The sequence below is a fragment of the Lissotriton vulgaris genome, chromosome 8, assembly GCF_964263255.1.
Source record: "Lissotriton vulgaris chromosome 8, aLisVul1.2, whole genome shotgun sequence".
NCBI classification, from domain to species: Eukaryota; Metazoa; Chordata; class Amphibia; order Caudata; family Salamandridae; genus Lissotriton; species Lissotriton vulgaris.
In genome coordinates this window covers 664,058,600-664,077,066 of record NC_141696.1, presented here as the reverse complement: position 1 = coordinate 664,077,066, position 18,467 = coordinate 664,058,600, and the positions used below count along the sequence as shown (strand labels likewise).

Here is an 18,467-nt window from a genome sequence, read left to right as displayed (position 1 = left end):
ACAACCATGAGGATGGTTTAGATGGTGGAAAATCAGCCACTAACCAACTCCTGCATCATTGCTTTAAAACAAATAGGCTTCCGCTTGGTGTATCGCTGAAGGCATGTCATCCCACTCTACAGTTCTACTCAAACACCACGTTCAGTGTGCCCACAAGCGGGAAGTGGCAGTGAGCACACCGCTGCTTAATAGTAACCATGAACAAATTCCATGAGGTATGTAATGAGGAGATTTCCCTTTTATTACATCCTCAGGAAATATCCAGTTTTCATATATAGTGATTTGCACTCTAATACTAAATGAAAACAATCACTATACCCAGAGAAACATGAAGAGAGTGACATCAATAAGAAAAATCAAAAAGAAGTACCTTTGTTACCTTTAGCGTCTCTTCTTTCTTCGGAGGCTTTTGTTTCTCAGTTTCGTCCAGTAGTAGTTCGGTTCGATTCATCCAGGTGGTGATGTTTGCAACACTCTCGTCAAATGTTTCCATTTGTTGCTTATACTCCTGTTTAAAAGAAAATGAGAAATGATAGCCTCTGAACAAATCTAAATACCATCCAGGGCACTTCAAGGTTGAAATCCTTATGGATCTACAATAAAGTATTGCAAAGAAAATGAAGGTGTTTCATTTTGAAAATTCCTATGCCTTTAAAGCTAAACTGAATTAGATTTGGAAATGAACCAGTGTGAATATATTTAAGGAGAAAACTGGTCCTTTTGCTTCTTTGAAGATTTTATTTTCTCAATAGAAAAACTGGTGGTGTTTTAAATAGTACAAGTGATTCCAATGACAAATTCTGGATAGATCATTTCTCAACAATTGTTGGCCAGAATTTAACCAAATACACACTATTAAATGAGTAATAATTATCGGCAGAGTATTTTTCCAAGAGATGCTGTTTCAGGGCTGTTCAGCACTGCTTATTATGCCCGATTTATAATAAGCCAAAGGTAAAAGAATTATGATAGCAAAGTTGATTCTTTCAAATTTCTTTGTTTACCATGTCAAATAATAGGCAAATATTGCCAAAACTTTAAAAAACAATACAAATAATGATGGAGTGATGAAGAACTTAGGGCCTCATTACGATGATGGTCGGCCGAGCGTCCAACTGGCATTGGGTTGGAAACAACAACGCCCAAAAGGGAGTCGGTGGTCCCGCTTCTCAAATTAGGATGCAACCGCTTTCATGGCGGTCGGAAAGTGTATATTTCCTATTTCAGCTTGAGCTATGGGCTGCAACACAAGCTGCAATAGAAAAATTACACTTTGTAAACATCCATGCACCGTGTGGTAGGCACTATGTGATACCTGCCATGCAATGCATGGATGTTTGGGGGTTTAGGCTTCATAGCGGTGGCCGCGGAGGTCGGGGCCCTGCTAGGGACCCCCAAAGTCCATTTCTGACAGCCGGTCTATGGCAGTCGGACTGCCATAGAAAGGCTTTCAGAAGCTTGCATCGTAATCCCCACGACAGTGCCTGAGCAGGCACTGCCTCCATTTTGTACATTATGATCTGCCCTCTGACCCTACAGACTCCTGGAGCCTGTAGGAGGCGGTGGGCTCCTGCCTTGCTGAGCTGCCCTGCTGCCTACTGTTCTCCAGCCTGGGTGAGAAGGTCTGATCCTGCATCACTTGAACTCAGAGTGACTCCAAGGGTGTGCTGGCTTGCCTCCTGTTCCAAGTCTCAGGGACATCAATGACTTCCATGACCTGCATCTGCAACGGGACTCTGCAAGCTTAAGGTATTCCCTGCCAAGTGGTGCCTCCTCAGCCCTGGATCCTTCGAAGTGAGACCTAAGGTGCTTCTTTAGCCGGAACCCATGCATCCTCGTCGGAACTGGTGCATGTTTGCCTTTTTTGTGAGTCAGAGCTCGCGCATCCCCGTTGTCGTGTGAGGAGCTAAACCAGTGCACCATCCTCAGAACCAGCACATCTTTGTTGTTGCTTGGAGCAGACCCAGTGATTCACCTTCGGAACCAGATAATCGACATCAGAATCAACATATCCCCTACTTCCAAACTGGGATGGCATAGTGAGAAAAAAAAGATAGATTTAGGCCTGGATCTCTGTACTGAGGGTGAATGTTTGACAATGTTCATCATTCCGTCCATCATCTTTTTGCGTTGTTACTGCAGGAGTAGCAGCTGCACATCGCATTTGGAACCAGAGCCCGGCACTCAGAGCCGACGCATTGCAGCAGTTGTGGGAAGGAAATTGACGCATTCCCTAGGCGGATCCTCGTCTCCTCATCAACAAAGACACATCCCAAATCGCCAGTACTTTGGTTTAACGAGACCAAGTGGATGATACTCCGAAACAGGTCCCAAGATGCTTGTTTCCGCTCCAGGGAGAACCTGGCCTGGCAGTTCGTACTGGATGTTCCCATGGGGAGCAGGGTCAAGAATGATTTGCACATGCCTGGTTCCAAGCTGAAATTGCATTGTGAGCAAAAATACAATGGATTTAGACCCTGATCTCTGTACTAGGGATGAATGTTTGTCAATGTTCATCATCATATTTGTGTGTTGTTATAGTCACTCCACGTGGGGAGGGTATGCCCAGATGTATGTCACATGCTCACTATGCCACTGGATAACAACTAGCCTGGCTGATGAAGGGTGATACCCCGAAACTGGTCCCATGATGCTTGTTTCTGGTCCAGGGAAGACTTGGCCAAGCGGTTGTGGTTGGACTGTTCCTATGAGGAGCAGGGTCAGGAATGATTTTCATACTGCTGGGCAGTAGCGGTCGCTGGTGGAAGTGCTGCCGGGCGGTGACGTGGGGTGGGGTAGGGGCAGGGTGGGGGGTAGTAAACTACAGAATATGGCCACATACAGGTAAGTAAACATATAAATAAATAAAATAAATTTTGTTGTGCGTACTGCATCGCATTTGGCGATGCAGTGAGCGCAACAGAATTTGTACTCGTCAATAGGTTCCTCCAAGAAAAAGGAGGTGGAAAGGGGGTGGTCCTGTGTAGTAAAGCTGAAAAGAGGCATAGAATGAGAATAGTTCAACATAAAATACAATTGGTTTCCGTATACAACTGGTTATAACATTAGCACCAGTTGGTTGCGGCCTGTCCAAAAAAACATCATCAGCTGGCAGGTTGAGGGTGGGCACCCAGGGAGGAATTCTGCCAAGCATAGAGAGTGCCCCACTTTTGAGGGTTTGAGGCACCAGGGCTTAACCCATGCAGCAGGTGAAGCCTCTGGGGATCGCCTGATTTACTGAGAGAACAACCTCATTTACAGTGAGAGTAAGGTTCTAAGTGCTGGGGCAGCCTTTGTGCTGGTGGTCCCACAGTGTTCTCAATCCTTCCAACTGAGTTTGGCTCATGACATACCACTGGCAGGACATCTGGGCAAGACAAGACCTTTGCCAGGCTTGTCTCCCTTCTATTGGCCCTGAATGAAGGCAGCCTCAGATACATTCTGATGGTTCTGTCCCACCTGCCAGGCCTGTGTGAAATCAGAGAAAACGCGCAAAGCTCCTCTCATCCCAATGGCAATAAAATCATTGGGCCTTTGGACTCCAAGATGGCCCTAGGCAACATGTTTGTCCTGGTCTTGGTGGACCATTTCACCAGCTACCCAGAGGTCATCCCTCTGAGGTCAGTGATTGCATCCACAAAGGCTTGAGCTCTGATGTTGATTTTCACCCATGTTGTGTTCCACAAGGGGGTAGTGTCAGATAGATGTACTAACTTCATGTCAGCATACGTGAAGTCCATGTGGGATGAGTGTGGTGTAACTTATAAGTTCACCACACCCTATCAACCCCCAAACCAATGGTCTGGTTGAGAGATTCAACAACGCCTTGAAGGGCATGATTATGGATCTGCCTGAGCCAATGAGGTGTAAGTGTAACATCCTCTTGCCATTCCTTCTCTTTGCCTGCAGGAAGGTGCCCATTTGGAATGCTCTATGAAACCCTGTTAGGGAACCTCTGAGTCTTCTCAAGGACGGGTGGGAGCACGCTCCTAGGAAGCCCCTCCCCCAAGATGTGGTCAGCTACATACTGGCCTTCCGCAACCAGATATACCATTTCTGAAAGAAGGCTGAAAGTAACCAAAAGGCCAGCCCAGACACTCCGAAACTCTGTTCTGACCAGATGGCCACTCTGGCGGAGTTTCAGCCTGGCCACAAAGTGTGGGTCATAGAACCAGTAGAGACCAGGGCTCTCCTGGACCACCAGACTGACCCATACAAAGTTAATGAGCGAAAAGGGGAGGTCACCAATCTGGTGGACCTCCAGACCCCTAGGGTGCTCAAAGTGAACAGATTTGAGCCTTACATTGAGAAGTCCAAAATGAGCATGCTCCTAGTGACGGATGAGGGAGTGGAAGAGGAGAATGAACCTCTCCCCGACCGCTCTTCACTGAAATACAATGGTGTAATGAAGAGCGTCAACCTCTCTATCTCCACCACACTGACCCCAGAACAGCAAGGTGACTGTTACCAGTTGCTAGGACAATTTGCCTCACTGTTTTCCCTCACCCCTGGACTCACACATCTGTGTCCATGATGTTGACATGGGAAATAGTCCCCCTGTAAAGAACAACATTTACAGGTTGTCAGAGAGTGTGAGTGTCAGCACTTAGGAGGAAGTCTCCAAGATGTTATCCTAGGGGTGATTGAGCCCTCCAACAGTCCACGGTCCAGCTCTGTGGTGTTTGTACCAAAGGCTGGCCCAAGGGTGCAAAACCAGAACTCTGGTTCTAAATGGACTACAGAGGACACAATTCCATCACCAGGACTGATGCACACCCCTTCCCCAAAGCTGAGGAGCTAGGTGCTGCCATATTCCTATGTACTTTTGATTTGACATCAGGGTACTGGCAGATCGCATTGACGTCGGGGTGAAAGAGACATTAGAATTTTCAACCCCAGAGGGTCATTACCAATTCCAGGTGAGGCCCTTCTGTGCCACCTACTTAGACAACATTGCTGTCCATAGTGCCAACTGGGAGGAATGCCTACATCACCTCCACGAGGACCTTCAAACCCTGCAACTGTCTGCCCTGACCATCAAGGCTAGTAAGTGCCAGATAGGGCAGAGTTCAGTGGTGTATTTGGGACACGTAGTGCCGGACTGGCTACCAGGCGTTTCGGTATGCTGGCAAGCCGGGGGCTGATTTTGTTGAAGGGGACCTGCGTGTGCTTAAAACCATTTGTTTTGCTTTGTTTATTTAGAAGCACACGCAGGTCCCCATCAATGAAATCAGCCCCGGCTTGGCAGCACACCAAAACATCCAGTAGCCAGTCCGGTCCTGGGGAAACCTGGCAGGAAGGGGCAAGTTGCAGTCCCTCCAGGCCAAGGTTGAAACCATAATGACCTGGGAATCACCAAAAACCCAAACAGAAGTAAGATTCTTCCTAGGCTTTACTGGCTATTAGCGTAAATTAGGTAAGGGTTATGACACCATTGTTGCCCTCTTAACTGAGCTGACGTACAAGAATCAGCTCAGATTAGTAATCTGGACACAGGCAGGTAAGAAAGCCTTTGACTCCCTCAAGGAAGCCATGTGCACAGCACCTGTGCTCAGGGTCCTGACTTCTCCAAGGAATTCATTGCGCAGAAGGAAGCTTCAGAGTATAGCATAGGGGCAGTCTTAGCACAGCTGAATGAGGAGGGCCTAGGCCAACCAGTAGCCTTCATTAGTAGGAGGTCACTTCCACTAAAACAGAGGTGGAGTACCATAGAAAGAGAAGCTTTAGCTGTGGTATGGGCACTGAAGAAGTTGAGACCACACCTGTTTGGGACTCACTTCCTGGGTCAGACAGACCATAGGCCACTCAGATGGCTCATGCAGATGAGGGGTGAACTTTCCAAAAATGTTGAGGTGGTTCATCTCCCACAGGGAATGGGATTTACGGTGGAGCATTGCCCGGGGACAGACCATACCAAATCTAACTATCCAGATTCTTCCACCTTAGTGAAGATTGCTCCCAAAGAGTTAGGTAGCTCTCCCCACTTTCAGAGGGGGGGGGGGTGTAAGACCTGACAGCTTCAGGGTGATCTTTCCCCAAATGTTTGCTATCCTCCCTCCATTTTTCCTAATTTTTTCTGTCTGGTATTAGTACTCTATGTACCTTACATGACAACTTGCGTCCTGTTCCAAGTTTCAGGGATATCAAATACTTTAACTACCTGCATCTGCACCTTTACTCTGCAAGTTATGAGTCAGCCCTGCCAAGTGGTGCCACCCCAGTCCAGGACCCTTGGAAGTGAGGCCAAATCATGTTCTTCAGCCAGAGCCCATGCATTTTCATTGGATCCGGCGAATCTTTGGCTTTGCGTGAGTCAGAACAAGTGTTATGTTATGTTATGTTATTTATTCTTTTGTATAGCGCAACGGTTACTCAAAAAGAGTGTCCCGGCGCTTTAGGTAAGGGGAACTGATTTCTGAATAACACAACACAGTTAAAAAGGTTGAAAAGCAAACAGACAAAAAGAGAGGAACTGCTAGCAAACCTATTGGGACCTGTGCACCTATTGGGACCTGAAACTCTGTTCTCTGTTCTGCATCCTAGTTGTTGCATGGAGCGGACCCGGCGCATTCCCCTTCAGAACAAGTGCATCCTCATTGTTGCTCGGAGCAGACCTAATGCATTGCCCTCGGAACCAGTGCATCACCTTTAGAATTGACACATTGCCTACTGTGGGAGCAGCAGCTCCGCATCACATCCGGAACCAGCACCTCACACTCGAAACCCACACATCGCCACAGTTCAGGGAGGAAAATCAACAAATCTCATCCACTACATGGCTCGACATTGACGCATCACCTCGGTTGCACCTCAACTACAGCGCAGCCCGGAATAAGGTACTTTGGTTTAGCAGGCCAAAGTCGGTCCCGGTATCAAGCGGCCCTCCATCACGGGCGGCCTGAACTTTGAACTTTGCCATGTTCTAGTGCGAGCAGGGGCGGTATTATCGAGAGTGCCCCATGGCTGCAACTGGCATGTGTGCCTGCTTTGCGTGCCCCTGGGGCACTCTGGTTTTACAGAATGGGCTGCTGACGCCAGTGCTATCACCAGAGGGTGTTTTCCCATTTGCATGGGTGCATGGACCCATTTAAATTAGCAAATCACTTTGCCTCTGCACCTGCAACGTATTATAGAAGCAAGCGCAGAGATGCAAAAAATCCGTCAGAAGGCCACGCAGAGTGCACCACCTAAAATTATAAGTTAACTGTCAAGGGACGTAAATGCCAATTGCAAAAACAAGCTTGGGATGACCTGACAGAGGCAATACCACTAAAAGATTTGACTGCTTTCTGGAGAGTCAAAATAATCCTTGTTTTCATGAACCGAATAAAGCCGGGCTGAGCAATAACATTCTGCTGGAGCATTGGTATGAGCACTTTCACGGGCTGCACAATTACAATCCAAGTACGGATCTACCCCAGGAATATAATGGGGAACAGGGTACAGCCCTGGTGAGATTCCCACTGAGTGAGATGAAAAAGGGAATTGAGGGTCTAACTAGGAACAAGGCTTGTGGCCCTGACTGGATCCCACCTGATCTTTTTATGAATAATGTGGATCTCTGGGCCCCAATCCTGACTAGGGTGATTAATGCAGCAGGGGACACAGTAATGCCAGCATCCTGGTCTACAGCCACAATCGTCCCTATCTTTAAAAAGGGCAACAAGGACGACCCACAATGCTACCGCCCGATTTCCCTCATCGATGTATCAGCAAAGGTACTAGTGCGGGTCGTTTTAAGTAGGCTAATGGACTGGGTTGATGAGCATAAGGTCATAATTGATGTTCAATTTGGCTTTAGGCCAGGAAAATCTACTACTGACCAATGTCTCAATCTGTACCTCATTTCAGCCAAATACACAGTGGTAAACCCAGGGACGATGTATTTAGAATTTATGGACTTAACCACCGCCTTGGATAGAGTCAATAGAGGGAAATTGTGGGAATTAATGGGTGGGCTTGGTGTGGACCCTGGGCTCATTAATATCTTAAAAACTCTTCACTTGAACACCACTGCTACGGTTAGATATTGTCAGACTGGAAATAAAACAGAACCCTTTACGTGCTCCAGTGGGGTTAGACAGGGTTGCATATTAGCTCCCTTTCTGTTTACGTTATACATAAACGGTCTTGATCGCACACTAAATACTTTCCACCCCGGTACTCCAAGGCTAGGTTCCTGTGGAATTCCAGATCTGCTTCATGCAGACGACGCGGTACTCCTCGCACGCACTCCCAAAGTTCTGCAGATCCTAATAGATGGGTTGGTTTCCTTTATGGAGATCCTGGACCTGTCTCCCAATTTGGCAAAATCGTAAGTCATGGAAGTGGGCAAAAAGGCAGGTAAAGCATACAAATCTACAATTGGATCTCATTGTCTAGGCAAGGTGCAGTCCTTCTTGTATCTGGGGATTTTATTTGATGGGCGTCTAAATTTTAAACATTTACTAGAGGAGAAGTGCTGCACCATGGCCAAATGCAATGGATCAATAATGAATTTTGCCCAAAGGTTAGGACGGTGGTCCCCAAAGCAGATTCTGAAACTGTACAGCTCCAAGTGTTGTGCTAAAGGGTTGTATGGTAGTGAGGTGTGGGGATTCATTGAGGCATACCAATTACAAATAGAGGAGAACAAGTACCCGAGGCGCCAGTTAAAAGTTCCGCAGAGCACTTCAGCCCACATTGTACATGAAGAACTGGGTGTCCGTTATATCATGGATAGGTGGTTTGTCAACCCTCTAGTTTGTTGGGTAAAGATCTGGTCAAATGAGAAGGCTGCACTAAGTAGGCATGTTATAGAAGATTGTCTTTCACTGGACCATGGCCTCAAAATTCCCTGGCTAAAATATGTGAAGGAGTCCCTCGTGAAAGTTGGCTGTATAGACCTATTCGCTAACCCCTCGGAAATAAGTTCACAGGATAGGGCACTGGTCAAGGTAAGGACCAGTACTTTCAGTATGTAACGTCGCACCGGGAAGACAGAGCGTTACTTAATCCATCCCTGAGAGATCTTTTAGTTGTGGAGCCCATAGGTCCCACTCCAGAGGGCTGCCATTAGGGAGTGCACTGAGAGTGCACCAAATCAAATCAAATCAAATTCCTTTATTAGCATATGAAAATACCATAAAAGTGACAATTTATCCACAGGTTACAATTCAAATTTCATTTTTTTTAAAGGAACAATACAACAGTTTAAAATCTATATCGTACAGGTTGAATGTATCTAGCTAAAAAATAAACATTGCATGTAACATATCTCTCATAAAGCAAACCCATCTGCAGGTCTAGTTCACCTAACCCTTGTAGGGCTAGATGTAGGTAGAAAAGATTTACCGATTTTAAATTACCGAATTTTACCGATTCAGTAATTTAAAATCGGTAAATCTATGGGTCTGACATGTAGGTATTCCATATGTGCTGGAATACCGAATCGGATGAATTCGGTATTTACCGATTCGGTAAATACCGAATCGGTAATGCCCATTCATTCCTATGGGCTTTGAAGCCCATAGGAATGAATGGGCATTACCGAATCGGTATTTACCGAATCGGTAAATACCGATTTACACAAGGGTGCAGGGGGTGTCACTTTGACACCCTCTGGCACCCCCAAAACAGGCACGGGTGCCATGTGGCAGGCATACCTGCCCTGAGGGCAGGTCTGCCTGTCACATGGCATAGGTGAGCATGCACACATGTGCATGCACACCGGAATCGGTATTTTACCATCAAATTGGATTTGATGGTAAAATACCGATTCGTTAAGGCTCCTGGGACTCTGAAGAGTCCCACCTACATATGGGTGGCTCCGAATCGGTAAATTTACCGATTTCTTATTTTACCGATTCAGTAAAATAATGCCCCCTACATACCATTCGCCTATTTACCGATCGGTAACGGCCGAAAATACCGATTTTCGGCCGCTACCGACTGACCTACATCGGGCCTGTAGTCCTTAATCTAAAAGCAATCCTTAAAAAATGTGTGATACAGAAGAGTCTAAAGTGGCCAATTTCAAAAATAAAAGGGCCACCCGTGCTTATTTGAATCTGGCTTTTTTAAGAATACCGTGCAGTCACTCAATGCGCCCGTCTGCAAGGGGATCTCTAATCCCCCTTAAAAGTGTAGGAGGTTTTGCTAACTGCACAGGGAAACATGAAAACTTTGCGGCTGCTTTGGGGGGAGCACATTCATTGTAATAGGACACACTTTCCCTGTTTGTGCCTGGCGCACCTGATATAAGGTGCAAAATGGCACACACAGGGAAAGAGTGCCCTAACCATCATAAGGCCCAGATAACCCATTTAAGTGCTTCTTGATTCTAAGCACTATTTTGACATGTATTCTTATATTGACTTTTACATCTTGGATTTTTATTCGATATCATCTTTTATTCTAACCTGGTGTGTAGTCTTTATATTGTGTTTTCACTGTGTTATTGTTTGAAGTGTTATACAAATAGGTTACACATTGTCTCTAGAATTAAGCCTGACTGCTCTGTGCTATGCTACCAGAGGGTGAGGACAGGATATTTTAGGGTGTGATGTCACTTACCTTGACTAGGATTGTGGTTCCTGCCCGGACAATGTGCATACCTATGCAACCAGAAATCAATTTTCTAACAGTGTGTATTAAATTCTGAAACATATTTATTTTCAGACTATCGTAATGAAGCACCTGAAATATGCAAAGGTATGACTTTGTTCTAATCTTTACAGAGAAATTAAGCCAAATGAATTTTTCCCCATTGGTATCACAAACGTGAATGTGTGATACATTTATTTGCCTTTGGTTGTTCATCAGGTCACAATCAAACAATTTCTTGGACAGCCACAATTTTTAATAATAAACAACTTGAAAAGATGACATTTTTAATGGAATGCTTAAAGATCTAAATGTAAGTGTTATTAAGTCTGTAATCAGACAGTTGTGTATTTAAACAAATACAATTTACCGGTATCTAATTATTTGGGAACATTTAGAAATTGAATTGTGGACGTGAAGTTACACGGCACCGATACCGTACTGTCCACTTAGTAAGGGCTAGGAGAATATCTGTACATGACCAATAATATCAATATAAAATAAAAATGAAATAGCTATTAAAGATAAAAAGAAATACTTCTTTTTAAAGCGTAGTGCAGTCTCTAGATTTTATTTCCTCCTACTTGTTTTCAAAACGTTCCAACAGCTAAGTAGTAAAATATTTTTTAGGACAGATGGAGATAGAACAAGAAACAGTTTCATTAGATCTGTTTGTTTTCATATAGAAAATTGGGTGGGCTCCAGATGTCCAATTCAACGTTTGCTAAAGTAGTAAACGTTTTGCAGACATTAATCCAACAGGCGCAACAAAATGACTAACACCCAAATTACTTTGAAGCGAATAAAATAAACGTAAAGATCATGTAACCACCATTAGTTTCTGTTTCATTTGCATATTTAAATGGATGTTTAAACTTCGTATCCTTGAGCTAATTTCTGCAAAATAACACAGCATGCTTTCCTTCCCCTGCTGAAAGTTGAGAGGATTCTACACCACATCAGACTCATAATGTTTGTCTTCTTTAGGGGTTTTCATAACATTGTACAGTCAATTTAATATAATGTCCTTTAGAATCATGCAGTCATGGGCTTTTAAACACCTTATTTCTGTACTTGGATTCATGAATATAGCACTTGCTTCGCAAGCATGTCCGCTTGATGAGAGTCAAATGACAGAATCTGGATATATATATATATATCTATATATATATATATATATATATATATATATATATATATATATATATATATATATATATATATATATATATATATATATATATATATATAGATATATATATATATTCGCGCTCCTTCTCCACTGGGATACGAGGCACTCGCAGGAGGGTGCTGGTTGCGGTCGTGGAAAACCGCTAAACATAAAGCTCCAGTTCCTTATATAAAATAAAGAAATACCGCACTCATGGGGGGGCAAGTAAGCAAACTTATTTAATTATCGTTGCTGCCAAAAAAATATATATTACCTACTGGCGGTTGACAGTAGGTAGCTATAGTCAGGACCTCCTTTCCATAGGAAATTCACAACATTCTATTCCCAATAACTTTTGGTCCGGGTTGACGAATCTTCACGAAATTTTAAAAACTCATGGGGCACTCCGGACCGCTCCTATTAAAAGCATTGGGGTGATTTGGCAAGTGGGGCCTGAGAAAAAAGAGGGGTCCCAAAAAGTGTTTTCCCCATGCAATTTTCCATAGGAACCTTTAAACACGGCTACCGCCCGAACTGCTGAACGGGATTATACCAAATTTGGCAAAAAGGTAGCCCTTGGTTCAGAAAGATCCCTTTTGGTTAAGTGGTGTAAATTTGTTCAGTAGTTGCTGAGAAAATTGAGATAGATAGATAGATAGATAGATAGATAGATAGATAGATAGATAGATAGATAGATAGATAGATAGATAGATAGATAGATAGATAGATAGATAGATAGATAGATAGATAGATAGATAGATAGAACGAACTTCGCCACGGTCAGCTGTGCATTGCACAAAGAGTGACAGCAATGCACAGTATAATATTAGACCAATGAAAATACAGTAATCTTAACGGGGGCCCTCTGGAACAGTCTGGAACGTGAAGTGAAATTCAAAACTTTCGACATCATATAGCACAAAAAAAATATTATATTTATTACCATTGTTGAAGGACTGGGTGGCCGTCTTGACTATCAGGCCCACTCTATAAATTCAACAATGGTAATAAATAACATATTGCACTCTGTGTTTGAATATATACCATATAATCTTACTGTTTACACAGTCAGCTCTAACCACCTTGTGGTTATGCTTAAGACTCATTTACATTAAAATGGTCCCTTTTTGGTTAGGTAAGAGCGTTCACACCATTTGGCAAATCTGCAAGAAATCTGGTAAACAAATGCCTCTATTATAACATTTTGGCTAGCCAAGTTTCAGCCACAAATACATTTAAAAGGGGAGCTGGGGTGGCGGGATTTAAAAACACAGCAACTATTTTAGTCACTAAAGAAAAAAGTATTGAAGAGAATTACATCAAACTTGGTGTGAAATTAAAACTTTGCTCAGAATATAGACATTTATGGTTTGCTTTCATGCATGGATTTTTTTTTTTTTAATATTTGCATTGCAAAATATTTTGTAATATTTTTGTAATATTTGTGGGGTATTTGTAGAGCGCGACGTTCGCTCCGGAGGGAGCATCTTGGCGCTGTTCCCATGAGGCACAGGGTCAAGACTGATTTGCATATGGCTGGGTCAAAACTGGGATGGCGTAATGGGCAAAAGCACAATGGATTTAATCCAGATCTCTTGACTGGGGGAGAATGTCTGAATCATTCAGCATTCCATCCGTCATTTGTTGCAGATACACTTTTCGCCCAAAGTGGGATGAGTATGCCCAGACATGGGTCCCTTGCTCAACGTGCCATTGGATTCAAGCTAGCCTGGCTGATGAAGGGTGACATACCCTGAAACTGGTCCCAGAATGCTTGTTTCCAGTCTAGGGAGGGCCTGGCTTGACAGTTCAGTCTGGGCTGTGCCCATGAGGCACAGGGTCAAGACTGATTTGCATATGGCTGGGTCCAAACTGGGGTGGCGTAGTGGGCAAAAGAACAATGGATTTAACACAGATCTCTTGACTGGAGGAGAGTATCTGAATCATTCAGCATTCCATCCATTATTTGTTGCAGATACACTTTTCGCCTTAAGCGGGATGGGTATGATTAGACATAGGTCCATTGCTTACTGTGCCACTGGATTCAAGCTAGCCAGTCTGATGAAGGGTGATATACCCTGAAACCAGTCCCAGGATGCTTGTTTCCGTTCCAGGGAGGGCCTGGCTTGCGAATTCAGTTTGGGCTGTTCCTATGAGATACAGGGTCAAGACTGATTTTCATATGGCTGGGTCCAAATTGGGGTGGCGTAGTGGGCAATAGAACAATGGATTTAACCCAGATCTCTTGACTGGGGGAGAATGTCTGAATCATTCAGCATTCTGTCCATCATTTGTTGCAGATACGCTGGAGATACTATATCATGAAAATAAACTAAAAACAACACTGAAAGACCTTGATGAAAGGTAAGTTATGGATTCTTTTGTAGGATCAGCTCCTCCGTAATGGCAGAGGAGCTTCGGCCCACTGGCTCAGAGCCAGGAGCTAACGAATAAAATAAAATTATATTTTATTATTGTTTTATTTTTCAGCTGCTTGCTGAGCCAGCATTTGTAGGTATGGGTGCAGAGGCTAGGCCTAGGGAGGCGGAGTAGGAGTTGAGTGGAGTGCACTCCTGAGTGCACTCCTAAGTGCACATGTGTATTTGGCCAGCCATCTTAGGCCCACCAAACAAACATGCTCAGTTAGATTTATACAACCCAGCTTTTTTGCACAGCTCAATTGAAGAAACAGCACAGACTCCCTGTGCCTGAGTGAGCATTAAACAAGCCAGCTCAGGCCAGTCCTTGTGATGTTCTCATAGCAAAGGAGCAGAGCAGGGAATGCACATGGAGCCTATGATGCTGTCTCAGTATCTGCAGGGAGCAGGTAGCACAGTAAAACTGAGGTGTTCAGCAACTTAAGGTAACTCCTTTTCTTTTTTTCTTATTATTAATAACTCCTGAGTGCTCCCCCTCCCATGCTCCACCCCGGCAACCCCTCCACCTGCCCCACCACTTTTTGCTTGTGGCAGTCACCACTGTTCTTTTGTCCATAACATATTATTATATATATATTTTAAAAACTCAGACATTCCCCCAACAAAGCACAGTTAGACTGAAGTTATGGTTCAGATTTTCAGTGGAAAAAATCACAAAATTCAACTGTAACTCATCCTTAAATGCACTGCTCACCTCACCAGTAATGTCACATATAAAATCACAAATGACCTTATTTCTCGCATCACTGGAGACATCTAATTTTACCTCACCATTGAATTCATTCATGACATGGACAGCCTTGGCACTTCACTTCTGTACACACAAAACAGTAGATAAAAAATAACACACTGGATGCTGAAATTTAAATTCCAGAAGACTACACTGAAGATGAGACAGTTATGAGTCTAGAAGCTTTACTGGTATTGAGAAATGAATAGCTTTGTATTGTCTTCCTTTCAATCTCCTTGATAAGTGATGTACATATAAGAGCCTGTTTTGGTTATTGAGTGTAGGAGGCTGACTCTTTATGTGATATATCAAGAACCTGAAATACAATGTAAAGAGTCCAGGGGTTCCCTTATGAGTGGTCAGGGCTTGCTATGCAATCCCTGAATGCTCTCCAGGTGGTAGTGTGGTCGAGCAGTCTTGGGCTTAACACAGTGGAGTTCAAGACATTTGCATCACTCACAATTTTCAATAAATGACAGAAACGATTCAAGAAGGCGATCCACACCAATTGGTAAAAAGGGGAAGTATCTTTATATATGTTTAGGCATCAGAGAAAAATCGTTCAGGTAAGTGTGTATTTAAATATAAATTCTTCTCACTTTAAAAAGTGGACCCTGCAATTTCTGAGGTCTGCAATGTTATCCTATGGAAGGAAGAACACGTTTTGCAAACAGGAAGATCAGTCTTCAGGAGTTAAAGTGAATTGTGGGCAAGGTCTAAGGCAGCACCAGCAGTACACCACTAGCGGCATGGGGCGGCTAGGTGCAGGGTGCAAAACAGCATTGGGAGCCCAGTGTATTTTAAAGGAGATTATTCACTGTGGAAAGTGTCTCAGGCTCTGGGCAGAAGGCCAATCGGACCGAACTAGCACATGGGCTCAGGCCTTGCGATGCTCAGGGATGGGGGATACCTTTGGTCCTCTTCTCCGATGCCCAGGGGTGACAGGTGCAGGGGTGTCCTTGGGCATCTGTTTTTTCCCTACCGTAGCAGTCATGGCAGAGGGTTCATGGGTGTAGAGCCTGAAGGCAATGTTGGGGAGTCCAGGAGGGGTCAAACCACAATGGATTCGAGCTCTGAAGGGCTGGGGGACCTTGTTGAAATGGGTGGACCACTTCAACTCAGACAGGAGGCAACAAGTGCAGTGGTCGCTTCGGGTGTCGGGTTTTGGCGATACCAGAAGCCTCTTTTGGAGTTTCTTCATAGGAGGTCCGCTGTTCGTGGGAGGTCTTGAGCCTTTTTCGAAGGCAAGTCTTCCTTCTTTTTTTCTGGAATCAACAGATGCAGGATGAGTCGACTTTGATGCAGCTTTTGACAAGGGATGGAGACAAGCCTGCAAAGCTGGTACCAGGTCAGCTGCATCTTCTCTCCTCACTGATTTTGCAGCTCTTTGGTGTCTTCTCTCCTCTTAGGTCATCAGGATCTGCTGCTCTGGTGCTAGGTACTCCCCTTAATACTGAATTTAGGGGCATTAGGGGAGAAGGGTAGTAGCAAATGGGCTACTGACTCTTGGGGTCACTACCCCCCTATATGAACACTTCCTGTGGGAAGTGGGCATAACCCTGTCCCAGAGTTCCTAAGTATACCATCGCAAAGATGGCTACTTATGAAAAATTGTGTCTACCTCACAGTGGCCCACCTTAGGGGTGGTACTAGCCTGGAGGTGGCACTCCTACCTGATTAGCTAATTTTCCTGCCTGTCGAGGTGGCAAGGGGGTCCTGGACAAAGGGGAGCAGCTTCCTCTCCTGTGAGGGGAGCCAGAATCACATACCGAAGGCAGCAGCTCTTTCAAGCTTGTCGGCCCAAGGAGGCTAATCAGCAGGTCATACTGTGGGAGGGGTTGTTACACCCTCTTCCTGGACAGGTTTTTGTTCTGGGTCACGTGATGCAAAAGGATCAGAACAGCGTCTCCAGTGGCAGGCTGTCAGAAACCAGTCAGCAGAAACCAGTCAGCAAGGACATAAAAGGCTAGTAGGTTCTCAGAGGGCACCGCACCCCTAAGGTGCCCTCTGAGTGCATGTATTGGTAAATCAAACACTGGCATCAGTGTGAGTTTACCAATACGAGATGTTTGATACCAAACATCCCTATTTTCAGTGAAGCCATCATGTAGCTGGGAAACTCGTTTTCACCAGTGTCCAGTAAATGTTTTAAAATGGCTTCCCTGGTCACTGTACTGGCAGTAATAGGACTGACCAGCATAGAGGCATATCTCCTCATGCAGGCATGCCTTCACATGTAATATTCAGCACCCTGCCATAGGGTTGTAAGGCCTGCTGTAGGGGTGACTTACAAATATTACATACAATGTTAGGGGACCTGGCATACAGGGATGTGTGACATGTTGTGTTTTCACTTCTGTCTACACCAAGACACATAGCCTGTGATAGCAGCCCTGCATGTGCTCTGTGAAGGGTCCCTTAGGGTGGCACAGTTTTGCTGCTGCCCTTAGGGACCATTTTAGTAGCTTAGGCCCTAGGTACCAGGTGTACCATTTACTAGGGACTTACAGAGGGTGCTAAAGGTTTTGCCAATTGGGGGAAACAATTGCACAGTTTTAGGAAGGAGCTCTGGCACTGGTGACCTGGTTAGCCAGAACCCAGTGCACTTTCAGCGAAAAAACATCATTTACCAGGCAAAAAGTGGGAGTGAGGATTTCAAAGAGAGGCACTTTTCCTGCTTCGAGAATTGGATATAGGTTCCTATGGGAGATGGGTTCAGTCCTAAATGCAGGGCATAACCAAATCCAGGCATAGAGATCATCATCTCAAACTGCCTGTGACTGAAGGCTATGCAGTGTGTGAGGCCATACACAGGGCATCAAGGATCAGCTGCGTCTTTATTCCTAGTTATGACTCTCTTAGTCAGTTTATCTGTCCAAGAACCCATATCCATAACTTACAGTTAATGGTGTTTTTTAGGGAATTTCAATTTGCTTAAACAACTGCTATTATTTTATGAGGTGAAGAAGCTACCACTTATCATACATTAAGATTTGTACACACATAATCACACACCCACACAAACACCTAAATAACAAGAGTTCCACTGGTCAACATTTCCATTCCGACTAACATCATATTATCAGCAACAGATAATGTCTGATAGAGGGTACCAAAAGTGTGGATGAAGAGCATAACCTTTGTGCAACATTCACAGAGCACAAATAATGACTGTGTGCACAGGATGCAGGGAGAGAGTAAACTGAAGTTGGCATTTCTTACTAGCACCTTGAAAAGCCATTTTCACTGTGTGGTAGGGTTAGACATGGTGTATATGGAAAAGCTAGAACGGTTTGCCTTGTGAGGATAACCTAAAGACATACTCTGTGAATAAAAGACAAGTGTTTTCATAGGAAAAGATGAGCAGAGTGTGCAGATCTCTAAATGCTATGCAAGTCTTTGCCTACCTCGTGGTTATGGAGTTGGAGGTTCAATCCACTGTGGAGAGTTAGATGTGGTTGGAAGTAGACAGACCACAGATCATGAATCCAGGACACATTAGGTGGTTATCAACTACCTACTGCTCACAAATACATTTTCTAAA

The 18,467-nt window shown here is 44.4% G+C and overlaps 1 protein-coding gene across 2 annotated transcripts in view; it reads right to left on the bottom strand.

Annotated features, from left to right (window-relative positions):
• DMD (dystrophin) overlaps nt 1-18,467 on the bottom strand; it is a 4,652,165-nt gene that overhangs the window by 4,206,671 nt on the left and 427,027 nt on the right. For both annotated transcript variants that reach the window (XM_086934537.1, XM_086934536.1), the window contains one exon: nt 380-508. In XM_086934537.1, the coding sequence (XP_086790663.1) occupies nt 380-508 (129 nt within the window). The remainder of the gene's footprint in view (nt 1-379; nt 509-18,467) is intronic.